The sequence below is a fragment of the Capricornis sumatraensis genome, chromosome 7 (assembly GCF_032405125.1).
Source record: "Capricornis sumatraensis isolate serow.1 chromosome 7, serow.2, whole genome shotgun sequence".
In the NCBI taxonomy this organism is placed as follows: Eukaryota; Metazoa; Chordata; class Mammalia; order Artiodactyla; family Bovidae; genus Capricornis; species Capricornis sumatraensis.
In genome coordinates, this window is record NC_091075.1 from 86,889,289 (window position 1) to 86,906,647 (window position 17,359).

At 34.8% G+C, this 17,359-nt stretch overlaps 1 protein-coding gene across 4 annotated transcripts in view; it reads left to right on the plus strand.

The window, feature by feature from the left end:
- YTHDC1 (YTH N6-methyladenosine RNA binding protein C1) overlaps positions 1 to 17,359 on the plus strand; it is a 49,410-nt gene that overhangs the window by 15,196 nt on the left and 16,855 nt on the right. For 3 of the 4 annotated variants that reach the window (XM_068974791.1, XM_068974789.1, XM_068974790.1), the window contains exons 5-11: positions 2,488 to 2,577; positions 3,043 to 3,096; positions 3,676 to 3,770; positions 5,889 to 5,997; positions 6,107 to 6,224; positions 13,451 to 13,535; positions 14,717 to 14,883. In XM_068974791.1, coding sequence (XP_068830892.1) covers positions 2,488 to 2,577; positions 3,043 to 3,096; positions 3,676 to 3,770; positions 5,889 to 5,997; positions 6,107 to 6,224; positions 13,451 to 13,535; positions 14,717 to 14,883 — 718 coding nt within the window. The remainder of the gene's footprint in view (positions 1 to 2,487; positions 2,578 to 3,042; positions 3,097 to 3,675; positions 3,771 to 5,888; positions 5,998 to 6,106; positions 6,225 to 13,450; positions 13,536 to 14,716; positions 14,884 to 17,359) is intronic. The other variant, XM_068974792.1, reaches the window with a different exon arrangement.

Sequence of the window (17,359 nt, forward strand, 5' to 3'; positions counted from 1 at the left end):
GAGATTTTGGATGTGACAAAAACTACTGTTTCTCATCTGTTTGGTTGAGGTTTTCAGTTATTTTGTACCAAAACTTCAGTTTAATTTCTTTTAAAGTCTTAACAGTTTACCCCAAGGGAGAGGATTTTAAAACTTGAAAGTTAGGCCTCATTCAAAGCTGGCAAGCCTAGGAATACTTTTTTCTATAGCTAATTACATGAATATCATCAGTATGTTCCCTATGGGGTCGCACAGTCGGACATGACTGAAGCGACTTAGCAGCAGCAGCAGCAATATGTTCCCCAGTTGCTAGCTTTAAATGGGCTTGGTTTTGAAATTGTGTCAGTATGTACTGCCTTGCCTTTCCCTGTTTGCCAGAGTTAGAAACATCAGCATCATTTATAAACTTCTTGTTAACAGTCTTATTTGGAGAAGGTATTAGTAGTAAATTACAAGGGGGAGAAATGCTTACTTAAAAGGAACTTATTACCTTGTAGTTTTCCCTCTTTAAACTAGCTTAAACTTAGAATCCACTTTCAAGAACAGTAGTAAAATATCTTTTCTATTCTCTTAATAAGAATAGAGCTCTTGGCTTGTACTTTCAAGTTAGAAACTAGGATCTGCCACTCAGAAACCATGGGACCCTGCCCAAGTTTCCTAACCACACCACTAAGTTGAGGTTTCCTTTTCTATAAGTGAGAATAATGGTATTATGTATCTCACGAGTTTGTTTTAAGGATTAAGGGAGATAATCTATTTAAAGCTTTTAAAATAGAAGTTTATATGAAAGATTGTTGATTTTCATTTCAACATTCTCTTATTTTTATAAAAATAAGTATATGTGTTTTCTCCCATCATATTTGTTCTTTTTTAGCTGTAAAGGTGCTTATCATGATGCAATTAAAATACTGATAAACAGTGACAGAAAAGCCATATTCCATTTTATGTCTTCATTTATATGCTTATAAAGTTCCAAATTAAGCTTGAAGTTGTTTTTATAAGTAATACAAACCTTTTCTGTCTATTAAAGATTCCCATCTTTTTAACAGCACTGTACAGACTATCACTGAGATTTTTAGAGATAAATTTTGAATTGAATTTGAAAATAAGCGGTAATTCAGGAAGGAAATGGTCAAAAAGAATGTATTTTAAGACACAGAAGCAAGCAGTAGCAACCAGGAGGGAGTTACTAGTTTAGTGTAATTTTCTTTTTTGAACAGTTGAAAACCTTTGAGTTCTGGGGTTCATTGGACATCTCAAATCAGACTTGGAATTTTGCTGAAGAATGATAGTAAACTTTTTAAAAAGAGGACTTAAAACAGTGATACTTGGTGCATAGAAGGGAACATTGTAAATTTTTTTTTTAACTTTATTTTTTATTGGGGTATAGCTGATTAGCAGTGTTGTGCTAGTTTCAGGTGAACAAGGAAGGGACTCAGCCATAAATACACATGTATCCATTCTCCCCCAAATTCCCCTCTCATCCAGGCTGCCGAATAACATTGATCAGAATACCTACTCTGCTATACAGTTGGTCCTTGTTGGTTACCCATTTTAAATACAGCAGTATGTACGTATCAATCCCAAGCTCCCTAACTATCCTTTCCCCTCATTCCCACCTCCCCCCGCCCCCAACCATAGGTTGGTTCTTGAAGTCTGTGTGTCTATTTCTGTTTTGTAAGTTTGTTTGTATCATTTCTTTTTAGATTCCACATATACGGGATGTCATAAGATATTTTTCTAGGTCTGATTTCATTCAGTATGACACTGTCTAGATCCATCCCTGTTGCTGTAGATGGCATTATCTCATTCTTTTTAATGGCTGAGTAATACTTTGTTGTATATATGTATCACATATTCTTAATTTATTCCTCTGTTGATGGACTGTATGTTGCTTCCATGGCTTGGCTGTTCTAAACAGTGCTGTGGTGAACATTGGGATGTATGTATCTTTTTCAGTCATATTTTTCTCCGGATATATGCCCAGGAGTGGGATTCAGGGTCATACAGGCTGAATGCTTTTTAAGGAACATCCATACTGTTCTCCATAGTGGCTGTGTCAATTTGCATTCCCAACAAAAGTGTAGGAGGGTTCTCTTCTCCCAACACCCTCTCTAGCATTTATTATTTGTGGATTTTTTGATGACAGCCATTCTGGCTGGTGTGAGGAAACACCATAAATTGAATTGAAAGAAAAGTAGTGTTTGCTTTGCAGAATTTTTTTCCCCCCTTTCAAAACTTTTAAGACTTTCTTTTATATATAGGGTAAGTAGTTTTTAATTAATGGCTGTGCATTTTTATTTGATTCACATTGGTAGGAGAAATAAAAAATGTGCTTCGCTTTTGAACAGTGTCTGAATTGGAACACTTTCTTCTGAGGAAGTTAAGTAGGTCAGGAGAGGTTAGTAATGAATAATACTTACGGAAAATCCAGACATGATGATACATTCTTATTTGATTAACTTACATTGTAATGTTTTTAAAAATCTTGTCTTAATTCTTTCTTAGATGAGAAAAAGAAGGAAAGAAAGAGAGCTAGAGGCATATCTCCTATTATTTTTGATAGAAGTGGAAGCTCTGCATCGGAGTCATATGCAGGTATTCTCATTTAATCTTATTTGTGATTATATCTGACTGATTCTAATGTAATCTGCTGTAAAAAGTGTGGAGGCTGTAGTTTAGCGTGAACTTGTTGATGTTCATTAGTATTGATTTCTGGCATGTTCAGTGTAATAATTCTAGAAGAAACTAAGCTTTTTCTTATTATTTTAATCCTGTTCTGTTACTGCTTAAGTGGAATTTCACTTTTTTTTTTTTTCTTGGAAGATGATGATTCAGTGACTAGTTTTCTGAGTAAGAAATTGTTCAAATATTTTTAAAAACATCCAAACAACCCAAAAAGCAAAACACTCGTACACATTGAGAAGTATTTTTTTTGTGTGTGTGGGTGCGCCAGGAAGAATAATTTGTCTTGAATGAGAACTTTATGTGACAAGACTGTAGAAATTTTGTCTTATCTCTATTAAAGCCCAATCTGAACAAATGTACTTTGGCTAAATACAGGTTCAGAAAAGAAGCATGAGAAATTATCATCTTCCGTTCGTGCTGTCCGAAAAGGTATCATTTAAATTTGAAATTGTTTTCATTGCATGCTGCTTTAAAGTCATTATTTTGCCTTATTGGTTCTCCATTAATAGTTGGTTTTAATGTAGTAATGTTCTGATATATTGCATTAAGGGGGGAAAAATAATGTCTTACACAGAGCTCCATATTCACTTTTTACTGCCATATCTTTTAGAAAAATAGCAAACATCTTCAGCTATCTTAGTTTCTGGACAGAGTGGATGGTGTGTGTGTGTAAAATATATATATATTTTTTAATAGCATAAGAATTTATTAACAATTTTAAATGATTAATGTGATAAAAATCCATAAAATTTGTAGCTATTTTCACACAAAATATGGATCTGATATATCAGAACATTACTATATTAGGTTTGCCTTCTTGCAAAATGCTGGTGTCTTTTCTTAGCTTTGCTTTACTACGTGTTGTGGCTTAGCTTTTCAGGTTGAATGGGTGATTATGAATTTTAAAAGTTTAGCTGGGTTGTGGAGGGCTAATTTCAGTTAGTACAACTTAAATTCCTCTGTGTGATAATGGCCTCTGGTTAATCAGTTTGGATTTCTTTTTTTCAGATCAAACCAGTAAACTCAAATATGTTCTACAGGATGCAAGATTTTTTCTCATAAAGAGTAACAACCATGAGAATGTGTCCCTTGCCAAAGCTAAGGTATTAGCATCAGTTCTGTTGATACTATTCTAACCTTGAAAATTTTAACTGTGAAGGTGGACTTAAGTATCACTTGAGTACATGAGATACTGTAATATTCATTAAAGCTTTAAAGCTCTTTCCCCCAGTTGCCCTGCAGGGTCTGCTTTTTTTGACTGGTTAAGCAACCCAAGTAGTAACTTTAAGTTTTCTTTTAAATTTTCTGAAGATGAGTTTAGAAGTAAAATTACTCAATATTTGAAGAATATATTTCATTATACATTGTACTGCAAAAGTGGTTCAAGTTTTGTGTTTCTTTATTCAAGTTGCTAGCTTATTATACCAACACTTTTTAAAAAGGTTCTTTAGTCAGCCAGTTTTTGTTTTATGTTACTGCTTGTTTTCCACCAGAGGTTTTCTTGGAAAGAAGGTGTTCCTCTATGGAGCATCTCAAAAGTAAGATCACTTGGATTTCAAAGAAAAGAGAAGACTCAAATTTATAGGCCTACCCTCGCCTTTACAAAAGGGATATACCTGGCTGCTGTCAGATGTTGTAACATTAATTTTTTTCTAATGTCTTTGCTGTAAACTACATCTGCTTTTTATACAAAGTATTACAGTATTTTCATATTTTTGGTTTAAGACAGTTTCCACTGACTTCAAGAAAGGTAAAACTAAACATTTTTTTTTTTAAAGATATTTCTGTCAGTATTAATGATCCTGTATTTCTGATTTGAGGTTAACCCATTAAATTTTACAAATGGAAGGAATAATATGGCAAATAACTATCTAATGGAAATTTATTCTGTTCCTTAACTGAAGTGGATTTAGGCAAAAGTATTTAAGCATCTAATGTGAATGAGATCTAGTATGTATCAGCAGATCAAACTGAATTGGAGCTTCTGCTTTACTTTACCATTCTGCCTCTTAATCTTTCATGAAGAAAGAATTGATTAAAATGTTTTGGAAATGGTAGCTGTGTTCCAGCTCTACATAAAACACAAGTCTCTTCAAACTATTGGTATATGAAAATTTGAACTTAAATTGAAAAGAGAAATGATTCAAACTTAATAGAAATTCTTCCCTGTGGTTTACTAACATATTTTTTCATCATTAGGCAGTTTTTATTTTACTTATTTTTATTTTATTTTTTAAATTAAATTTTTTTTTGGCCCTGATGCACTACATGTGGGATCTTAGTTCTCTGACCAGGGACTGAACCTGTGTACCCTGCAGTGGAAATGCAGAGTCCTAACCACTGGACCACTAGGAAAGTCCCTTGAGCAAGTTTTGTTTTTGTTTTTTTAAATTATGAAACTAGGATAACACATTTATTGGAAAATTTCCACTACAGATTACAGTCAACTTTTTAAGTAGATGAATTAAGATTTTTTTTTTGGAGTTTCAGTATTAAACTCTAAAATTAATAGAGTGAATATACAAAAGTAGAATGGTATAGTAGACGTGAAAAGCACTATGAACCAATTCAACATAATTAAGATTTATACAGTTTTCACACAACAGCAGGGTACAAATTCTATTCATGTTCCCATAGACTATAATCCAGGAGACAATTGGAACATATCCAAGGATGTAAAACAAAGTGAAAAATTTCATGGTCTAAAGGTATTGAAATCATACAGTCTGTTCTCTTATCATTGTGGAATTATGTTAGAAATCAGTGTCAAGAGATATTTGGAAATAACACACATATTTTCAAGTGCATTTTTTGTGACATTTACCAAAAGAGATCTCTGACTTAGCCATTGAAAGTCTAGACACAATTTTTAAAGAAGAAATGTACACATTGTGATTCACTTTCAAACAAAATGTTTTTCTGGTAGTAAATGGCTCTAATTTAGAGGAACTGTTGGTGATTGTTTTTATTGTATAAAATTCTAGCTCATATGTTTTGGTCACCTCCTGCCCTCATGTGTTTTCACTCGTAGTTTTAATATTTTTGTTAAGTTTGGTTAATTTTCTCCATATTTTTCCTGAGTGTTATATTATTTTGACTGCTGATAAATAGGACCTTTATTCATAATAGCTTATTGGTAGCCTTGGTCTTTTGCAAATATAACTGGAAACATAAAAGATATATATTAATTTCAATCTGTGATCTTCACGTCATTTATATAGGGTGTATGGTCTACACTGCCTGTAAATGAGAAGAAATTGAATGTTGCATTCAGATCTGCAAGGAGTGTTATCTTAATATTTTCTGTGAGAGAGAGTGGAAAATTTCAAGGTAAAATTTAAGTGTTAATTTTTCAAGGGAAATTTCAAGGTAAAAATAATTTGGATATGTAAAAACATTAATTATATTTGCATGAATACATTATAATTTATCCCCTTAGGATTTGCAAGACTTTCTTCAGAATCACATCATGGAGGATCTCCTATACATTGGGTACTTCCAGCAGGAATGAGTGCTAAAATGCTGGGAGGTGTCTTTAAAATAGATTGGATTTGCAGGTAAATTATACACTTCACTGTAGATAATTAAAATTGCCCTTGTTTTGAGTGGGCTACCAGTTGATAATGTTAACATTACAGTTATGTAGTTGTAATTTATTATCCTAATTATTCTCCCCTTTTTTGGTCTTACTGCTAATCTGATTGGCATCTGTGGGGTTTATTCAACAATGTTGAAAGTAAAAATAATATTATATACTTTATCACCTTTATCATCTAAGGTGAATAGGGCAAAGATTTAGTCAAGAGTTTTATGTATTTCATTGGTTCTCTGTGTTAGTAACATAGCAGAAATTTATGAACCAGACAACTGCTTGGAATGTTATTTAACATTTATATTTAGTGGTTTAACTTGACATTTTATTACTGTAAAGTGGGAAAATAGTCACTTTTTGGCGTGGCTAAATAACATTTTGGAGGTGACTAATTTAGTTGTGAACAAGTAGTGTTTTTTAAGGAAATTAGCAAAGTCATGTTAGTAAGCATTATGATCCTTGAAACTAAAATAATTAAGATTTAAATGTTTGTTATAAAAATAGACTTATTTTGAACTTAGAGTTATTTACTACTTTTTTTGACTTTAGTGAATGATTATACATTATTTAAAAAAAATGATTAAAGCAGTCAGTTTAGATAATGCAAAAAAACTTAACACTTCAGGAAATGGACAGTTTGTTGTCTAGAACTGCCAGCTGGGGTGAAAGCAGAAAGCTTTTATAGGATAAATAGTAATGAACAAGAAAGATACTAATAAGAGATTATTTGATTGGGTGGGGTAACATTGTCAACGTTGCTTGGGATGAGGAAGCCCAGAGCTGTCTTCGTGTTTGGGGATTGGCTGACAGGACATACTGCATTTCTGGTCAAATGGAGCATTTACAGGGACATGAAGGTTACCTAAATTTCAGTTTGCTGGTTTGGCACCTTGGGCAGGAGTGACTCCATCTTGGGCCTAAAAAGGTATTTCAGCAGTCTGAAAAGCTAGTTATTTAAGTGATCTTGGCATGCACAAATCTGCTACTTGTAAAATTAATTTTAGTTTAATAAGAATTATCTGAAAGGGACCATATGGATTTTTTGGTATTATAAGTTGACTTAGGTGGATTTTGAGGGGGATAGAGGAATTAGATAAGAAGGAAAAATAGCTATTCGTTTTCAGGAAGGCAAACTAACACACAGGAGAACTAACACAGAGAAGAACCATGAAATCAGAAACCTTGGGGGTGGGAGGTGGGGTATGTTGGGAGCCACCTTTTTAATGAAGCAAAGTCAGTAAAGAGAACAACAAAAGGCAGAAATTATTAATAATGTGGGTCAGCCTAAGGAGTTAAACTTTTACTTTGGGACAGTGAAGAACTAAGAAAATGCATGGGCAGTGATACAGCAAATTATGTTGATATTTAATAGAATAGCGAAATGCTAGATACATACAAATATATCACCATTACTTTCTATAGGGAGAAATTAGAAGCAATCTAAATTCTCCTGTATAGGAAATTGGTTACGTAAATTATGGTTTGTAAGGTAATACGGGTAACATGGAAAGATTTAACAGATGAAAGGATACATAATTACATTGAAATGCTTTGTTAGCATGGTGAGACTATAGATAATATTCCCATCTCCATTGTACCCAGGGTTTTAAAATGTAGTTCTTTATTTCTAAAATTAATCATAATCAAAATTACAAAGTTTAGAAATCTGGTGGTAGTTTATAAGGAAGACAAATTATGTTTTAGAGATAAGACATTTTTACTTATAATTTTTTTGATAGATAAAGGCCAAAGGAAAGGCTTGCTAAGTCTGTGGTTTTATGACTAGAGACATTACTGGTGTTACAGAAAGAGATTTGGAGATGATGCTTTCTTAGGAATAGAAGAAAAGTAATTACCCAGTTTTAGATTGGTGGTAGCAAATTTTATTTTGGATGTTACTTATCTAACTTTTATTTTCAAATTATTGATAAGGAAATTTCTCAATTTTGGAATATTAATTTATACACAGATTATTGTCTCATTTTCTTCCTCATTGACTTACTGGCAGTTTTACTATCTTATTTATATTAGCAACAGAAGAGGTAAAAATTCAAGTAGTCCATCCTTCTAGCACTTTGTGCAAAATTTTAGGTAGTAATTCTTATTTTTAAGTAAGTTTTAAGGTTTACCTGAAAAGAATATTTTTAAATTCAAAAAATTACAGCTTTAAAAAGAAAAAGTCACAAGTATGTTCAAGAGTAATTGAAAGTACTTTATAGTACTTGAAAGTTCTGAGGAGGCACATGATGTTATTACATTGATACTTCCTTGGGTAAGTCACTTGAACTGTTCTCCACATGAAATGAGAATTACTTTTAACTGTTGGTGTTAAAAGGATTCAGTTCAGTCACTCAATCATGTCCAACTCTTTGCGACCCCATGAACCACAGCACGCCAGGCCTCCCTGTCCATCACCAACTCCCGGAGCCTATCCAAACTCATGTCCATTGAGTCAGCGATGCCATCCAACTATCTGATCCTGTCGTCCCCTTCTCCTGCCCTCAATCTTTTCTAGCATCAGGGTCTTTGCCAATGAGTCATCTTCACATCAGGTGGCCAAAGGATTGGAGTTTCAGCTTCAACATCAGTCCAGTGGACACCCAGAACTGATCTCCTTTAGGATGGACTGGTTGGATCTCCTTGCAGTCCAGGAGACCTCAAGCATCTTCTCCAACACCACAGTTCAAAAGCATCAGCTTTCGGCAGCCAGCTTTCTTTATAGTCCAACTCTCACATCCATACATGACTACTGGAAAAACCATAGCCTTGACTAGACAGATCTTTATTGGCAAAGTAATGTCTCTGCTTTTCAATATGCTATCTAGGTTGATCATAACTTTCCTTCCAAGGAGTAAGTGTCTTTTAATTTCATGGCTACAGTCATCATCTGCAGTGATTTTGGAGCCCCCAAAAATAAAGTCAGCCAGTTTCCACTGTTTCCCCATGTATCTGCCATGAAGTGATGGGACTGGATGCCATGATCTTAGTTTTCTGAATGTTGAGTTTTAAGCCAACATTTTCATTCTGCTCTTTGACTTCCATCAAGAGGCTCTTTAGTTCTTCACTTTCTGCCATAAGGGTGGTGTCATCTGCATATCTGAGGTTATTGATATTTCTCCCGGCAATCTCGATTCCAGCTTGTGCTTCCTCCAGCCCAGCGTTTCTCATGATGTATGTAGTCTGCATAGAAGTTAAATAAGCAAGGTGACGATATACAGCCTTGACGTACTCTTTTTCCTATTTGGGACCAGTCTGTTGTTCTGTGTCCAGTTCTAACTGTTGCTTCCTGACCAGCATACAGATTTCTCAAGAGGCAGGTCAGGTGGTCTGATAATCCCATCTCTTTCAGAATTCTCCACAGTTTATTGTGATCCACACAGTCACAGACTTTGGCATCATCAGTAAAGCAGAAATAGATGTTTTTCTGGAATTCTCTTGCTTTTTCGATGATCCAGTTTAAAAGGATTAAACTTTAATAAATATAAATCAGATATTATAGTTACTAGAGTTTTATTTAAGTGCCTTTTGGATTTAATAACTGGCTCTGAGTTTTTTTTAGGTGTGGTCCTTGGATCACTTGCATCAGTAGTATCTGATTATTAGAATGTAGGATCCTGACATGCGCCTCAAACCTGTATGCACACACTCATGCTCACTCACTCAGTTGTGTCTAACTCTTTGTTACCCTTTGGACTTTAGCCCGCCAGACTCCTCTGTCCACAGGATTATTTTCAAGCAAGAATACTGGAGTGGGTTACCATTTCCTCCAGGGAATCTTCCCAACATAGGGATAAAACCTGAGTCTCCTGAATCTAGTGTGTCTTCTGATTTGCAGGTGGATTCTTTACCGCTGAGCTATCGGAGAAGCCCCGTAGGCACACTTGAGTTTTTAAGACTAGATGGTGCATGGTAGCACATGAGGAAGGAAGCATGCATAAAAAGTAATTCATTTAAGTTGCTACTGGGAGTTAGATCAAAATAAGACTAAAATTATAAAATATTACTCAACCAGAATTATATCTGTGTTTTAACGTCACCCGTATCATGTCCATTCCAAATAAACCATTTCTCTTTTCGTTCATGGTTTCTCTGCTGTTCCTATTAGCTTTAATGACCACCTATTATTTAGTACATGCAGTCTTTGTACAGTTCATGTTCTTTTTTTAAATATGTCCCATTTACTAAGCTCCTCAAAGAGAATCACTGCCATGTTACCTAGAATACTCACAGTAGAGATAATCATCTGTAGGCCTCTTCATTACATGTCTGCTCAAAAGCTAGTTTCTAGGATGCCTGCTCTATAATCGTGATAACCACAGATGTACCATTTCTCTTAGTTTTAACCTGAGCCCTGTTTTACTTAAGGCTGTGATGTTCAGGCTGAGATTAACTAATTTGTCAAAACAATGGGCACATGTCTCTGGAATCCAGTTAGAACCAGTGCCATCAAAGAGCCACCGAAGAATTTTAACCCCAAGTGACTCAACCATCTCAACATAAAGCCTTTTTTTGGGACCAAGAGTAATCCATGGCTAATGTTTAAATAACAGTGATAATTCTGTGCAATAATAGCTTGAAACCTTCCTTTGCTTTGGTAGTTGAAAGTGAAAGTGTTAGTTGTTCTGTTGTATCTAACTCTTTGTAACCCCATGTATTGTAGCCCTCCAGGCTCCTCTGTCCATGGAACTCCAGGCAAGAATACTGGAGTAGGTTGCCATTCCATTCTGCAGGGGATCTTCCTGACCCAGGGATAGAACCCAACTGGGTCTCCTGCATTGCAGGTGGACTCAACCATCTGAGCCACCAGGGAAGGTTGTAGGTTATTCCTTTCTGTAACTTATTAAGTGGCAATTTAGAAGAAAAATACAAGGAACTATTAAAATACAGTTTTTAACTATAGATCTGTGTCTGGATATTCTAGGCTTTGGTATAGATCTAGTCTAGCTTAATGATCTCTTTCCTCCCAGCCCTCCCTGAAGTGGCGGGGTGGGGATGTGTGTGTGTGTGTGTGTGTGTATATATAGATATATATATATATATATGTACACACATAATTTTATTTGTATACATTCTTGAACCACTCTTGATGTGTGAGGTAAGATGTCTTTTAGATGAAGATTCAGCCCTTTTAGTAGTATCTGTTGCTGCTACTGTTGATAAGTTGCTTCAGTCGTGTTTGACTCTTTGCGACCCCATAGACAGCAGCCCACTAGGCTCCTCTGTCCCTGGGATTCTCCAGGCAAGAGTACTGGAGTGGGTTGCCATTGCCTTCGCCAGGGCATGAAAGTGAAAAGTGGAAGTGAAGTTGCTCTGCTGCTGCTGCTGCCAAGTCACTTCAGTTGCTCTAGTGGGCATTTATTTTCACCACTCATTGCTCACTTCTGCCATACATTGACATCACCACCACAACAGATCATGCCACTTTGTAACTTTAATCTTTTCCTGTAGATGTTAAAAATAATTTCTGAGGTTTAAAAAAGTCGAAACTTTGAGCATTTAATATTCATCTTTAAAAAAATTCGCATAAGGCTAGAAGTAAATGGTTGTATAGCTTGTCCATTGGACCAGGTCATTTGCTTGTAATTTTTCTTCTCCGTTATGTCTTCCCTCAGGTCCTTTTCATTGCTTCAGAAGTATCTCTGCTTTACCTTTCTACCTATGACTTTTCCCAAGTCACTTTTCTTTCAGGCTTCTCCCTTAGGCCACCTTTACCACGAAGCATTTCTGTTTGTTTCTTTCTTGCTTGCCAAGATAAATATGACCATTCACATTAAAAGCAAAAGTTCTATACTCTGTTTATAGTATTCATTCTTTTTACAAAATACTTGTGTGTGCTTATTTATTGCTTGGTGAAAGCTGTTTAAAAAAGGTTAGGAATTAAAGCTTTTTATCTTACTCATCTTTGTATGTCTTTTGAGCAGTTTTACTTGTAGATATAGTTCTTTAATTAAAGCGTTTATTTAATTTACTTTATGCACAAATAGATGAAACATTGAATGATGTTAATTTCTGATTTTTTTGGCAACAGGTATTTATTACATGTCATGTTTATGTTCATTGTTGTGCTATAAAAATGCAGGGTATCTTTTTTTTTTCTAAACTTGGTGAGACTATTTTGCCCTGTGGCTCAGAAACTGGAGCCTATAATACAGAGTGAAGTAAGTCAGAAAGAGAAACACCAATACAGTATATTAATGCATATATATGTAATTTAGAAAGACAGTAACGACGACCCTATATGCAAGACAGCAAAAGATGCAGCAATGTAAAGAATAGACTTTTGGTTGGTCTGTGTTGCAGAAGGTGAGAGCAGAATGATTTGAGAGAATAGCCTTAAAACATGTATATTACCATATGTAAAATAGAGGACATGAAGCAGGGTACTCAAAGCAAGTGCTCTGGGACCACCCGAAAGAGGGTGGGTTGGGGTGGGAAGGGAGGTGGCAGTGGGGGTTCAGGCTGGGAGGACACGTACATTCGTGGCTGATTCATGTCGATGTATGGCAAAAGCTACCACAATATTGTGAAGTAATTAGTCTCCAATTAATAATTAAATAAATGAAGTATAGCATTGTAGTGTAAGAGGAGAGGTAGTGCATAATTAACACGTGCATATGTAAATTTATAATATAAAATTTTGTATTACCAAGAGCTGTTCTATGTGTGGTAGAGAATATTGCTTTAGCAAAAGGGGAGGATAATTGAATCTGGGAAAGCAGTCTTGAACCAAGGGTAGGGAACGTGTATTCATGTGGTATTAACTACCTGGTTAAAGTTCATTTCTTTATTGATCAGTTATTAAAATATACAAGATTTTTAGTATATAGATGTAAGATGTAAACATTTGATGTGTTATTTCATTTGCAAGCTACCTAAAACAAGTTTGAAGAGAGTGGCGCTATCCTTATAAGATGAAGAAACTCAGGCTCAGAAAAGTTGAGAGAGACCAAACCGTCTTGGTGTCTTAGCTCATGTTTTTAAGCGTATTTAGCTTTTTTTTTTTTCCTTTTTGAGAATATAGGAGAATGTGAAAAGTGTGTCTCTGAATGTGGCTTTGTTTCTGGGAAGTAATCTCTATCAATCTTATTTAGTCGCATTTAAGTCATGATTAACAGGAACTCTCTACTAAAGTAGTATAAGGTCTTTAAAAGATTCTGCAAAATAATAAAATTGATATCATTTTGTGTTTAGGCGTGAATTACCCTTTACTAAGTCAGCTCATCTCACCAATCCTTGGAATGAACATAAGCCAGTAAAGATTGGACGTGATGGACAGGTTTGTTATTTTAATTGATTCTAAAAAACATATATTTAATCACTCTTCTAGAAATCTTTATTGAAAGTTACTTTAAAACCATTTTTGAATGAATTTCTGGGAATGATTGGGGAAAATAGTCTTATTTGGAGTTTGTGATTACTGTAATTATGACTGATTGAATGACTTCCATTAATGTAGAAAGGTAGATTTATGTGCTACTTGATTTATACAATTGAAGGAAAAGTTTTTGAAGAGAACTGGCATGATTTTTAAAAACCTTTTAGGTTTAGGTTTTTCATTGTATTATTACTGTTTAACAGATTCTGATACATTTTATAAATGCCACTTAACATCTTTACTGAAGTTTTCTGAATAGAAAGAAACTTTATTAAAAGGAGATGAATGTGTGTATATGTAGGTTGTCTAGTCTGCAGATGAAATTAAAAATGTGCAGTGATTTAAAATAAACTTAGGCCTGTGACCCTTAGTTTTCTAAATGTAGTTTTGAACCAAGTTTTTATTGCTCATAAGTGAAAATGTTGGTAATTTAAAATAAAAATTATACAAAGCCCATAGATTAATTTGCCCTTGTTAATATATTTCAGTGCATTTTGCAGTTCATAAACATGAAAATTGTTGACACACACTAAACATTTTTTCTCCATTGTATTTAGATGGATGACTTCGTCCTGATACTTAATGTATTTTGCACAAAGAAATACTCCTTTGTTACAGAGGGTGACTGTTACAGATTCTGTAGTTAACCTTGCAGATTCTGTGCTGTGCTTAGTCGTTCAGTTGTGTCTGACTCATTGCAACCTCATGGACTGTAGCCCATCAGGCTCCTCTGTCCATGGGAATTCTCCAGGCAAGAATACTGGAATGGGTTGCCATGCTCTCCTCCAGGGTATTTTCCCAACCCAGGGATCAAACCCTGGTCTCCCACATTGCAGACAGATTCTTTACTGTCTGAGCCACCAGGGAAACCATTTTTCCCCTTACATAAATACATGAAACACTTTTGAAAAGTTTTTTTTAAATCATTCAAGGAAGTTGATTGGAATCTCATGTGATCATCAACCTTGGGAAGGAAACCTCCAAGTCAGCCTGTTTTTGTTCTGTACGTCAGGAAAATAAAACAAGTCTATAAGACGTTTCTCCCTTCTTTCATTTTGTAAATTATTGCTTTCTTATTCCAGGAAATTGAACTTGAATGTGGAACCCAGCTTTGTCTTCTATTTCCCCCTGATGAAAGTATTGACTTGTATCAGGTCATTCATAAAATGCGTCACAAGAGAAGAATGCATTCTCAGCCCCGATCAAGAGGACGACCATCCCGTCGAGAACCAGTCCGGGATGTGGGAAGGTTAGAAACGTTCTTTGGACTGATAATAGGCACATATATCAGAATAACATGATGGAGGAATGTGATTCGTCAAAAGTTTGTCCTGCGGTAAAGAAGAAAGAGAAAATCCTCAAATCAAGCTGCATGGACTAGTTTGTGGCTTCATTGAGGATTTCAGATGGTCACCTTGGTCTCAGTCATTTTTCAAGAGGAAAATGGGGATCTTTCCTTATGCAGAAAAAATTATCTGCTAAAGAGTGATAACCAGTTTAGATTAGATAGTAATCTGATAATCCAATGTATATCATTGAAATGAGGTAGGCCTTTGTTGCTAAGAACAGGCTAGAAAGGAGGAAGAGGAGGAAGTCTTTATTTGCAAAAATTGTTAATATTTTGTAAAAAGCCTTTTCTTTCAGGTGTGTCTCTGGATAAGCCTTATCAGATATGGGACTTTTATAAAGGATCACTATTATTTTTCAGAAGATGACGCCTCATTTATTAGAGGATAAAATATTTTAAGTTATTTTGATATTCAAGAGGAGCATTGTTGGGACTATTTCAGATTTTACCATCGTGATGTGTTAACCCCATTCTCAATATTGTCTAACATGTACCCCGTGAATTCACACATCTTGCTGAGCTTCTGAAAACAATAGGTTCTTTCCAAAGGGGATCAAGTGGCCCTGGGAGACCCGGCAACAAACCAAAAAGAAGGGCTGTTGCTGTGTCTGTTTACAGCTTTTCCAGATGCTGGCAGTACCTGTGGACTTAAAAGTGTTTTTTAGAGGATCGCCATGGTTGTTGATCACTACTTTATGAACTAAACAGCATTTTCCAGGAAAAGGGGTTTTAACTTGTTACAGAATTGGAGAAGTCTTTGCAAAGGACTGATTTAAGCCCTTCACCCAACACCTTACCCTGAGTAGATTTGCATACAGCTAAATCTAAAATATTCTGCTAAAGACTGTTGGATGTGTGGTTGATGGGATGAAACCTTTGGTTAAGTTTCCTTTTGGTGGAAACATCCTGTGGTAGGTACAGATAATCCAACAAGAGTCCCCATTTCTTTGAGCTTAAGAAGGACACTGTCAAGTAGGTAGGAGGAAACCTGGCAGAGCCCCCTTACTTTTGGCCTAAAAGGACTGATCACCAAGATGTCTTTTGAAGTTTGAGGCTAAGAGATTTCCAGTGCAATTACAGTACATACAAGTGAAGTTTTTACCTCAGATTTGCAATGGACTGTAAACTATACTTATTACACCACTACTCCTCTCAAGCCTGCCAGGGCCTCCATATTTGTATGTGGCTTACAGCTTAAAGTCAGTAGTTGGACTACTTTATGAACTGTTACTATCATGTTTTATACCGGTCGTAAATGCACTCCCCAAACTACAGGAAAGCGGTATGTTTATTTTTTTAAACCAGTTTTTAATTTTCTTAGTCTTATTTATTGTAGATGCAACTGTTTTATTATGTTGGGGGGCTTGGGTTTATTGCAGCTTTGTAGTTTGAGTAAACTTGTGTTGCAGAAGTTTATGAAAGCAGTAAACATTCAGAAATAACTGGAAAGCTAGTGATGCCCAGGTTATTACAGAGATTTTGACAATAAGGGTAAAAAGATATATTTATTATTACCTTAAAAAACTTGAAATTTTGTTTTTTCTTTTGTGTAGCTCTTTATTAAATGCTAAGTAAAATGAAGTGTGTTTCATGATGTATATACATTAACCTTAATGGTTACATTAACCGTTGAGACTTATGGAAGATCATGAAGAGCAGCCTGCTGCAGATAGTAAAGTTTCACCTTCTAAAGAATACATTTTGAATTTGTATTATGAAACTCTGTTAAAACTCTGCCCCATTATTTTCCAGTTTATTTTAAGGCATTGTTTCTGGGAAAAAAATTCCCGTAATTTGTAAATGTTATTAACTTTAGAAATTAGTTTTTCAGAGTATTTAAATATTTTTAAAACTTTCCTGTAAAATAGCTTTTAATAAGTATCAAATTTTCTGTATGATCATGTGAAAAGTATAATTTTGTACAAAGCAGAAGAAAAATATTTAAGAAATACATAATTTTCTTTAGATTTAACCTAAAATGACATTAATAAGTTTAAATATATAGATTTTAGGGTTACCTGTTGTGTAATGATGAGAAGTTTTTTCCCCTTTATTTTACCTGAATGAAGAGTTTATTCAGAAAAGTGTTTTAATTGTTAAACTGGATATTTATATTAGCTTTAGGGTAGCTCATTTACTTTTGTTTAGATAACTAAAATGTGATTTACGTATTTTGGCAGATTACTTTTAAGTGTCTGATCATAGCACAAGGATTAGAGAATATGTTTCTTTCTAGCAATACATCTAAGGATTGGTGTGTAATAATTTGAGGAATTAAAATTTAGAGATTTTAAGATGTTTGTCCACCAAAGACAAGGCTGTTATTTTAAAGGAAATAATGAGCTTTTCTTTGTACTTATTTCTGTCAGAAACTCTT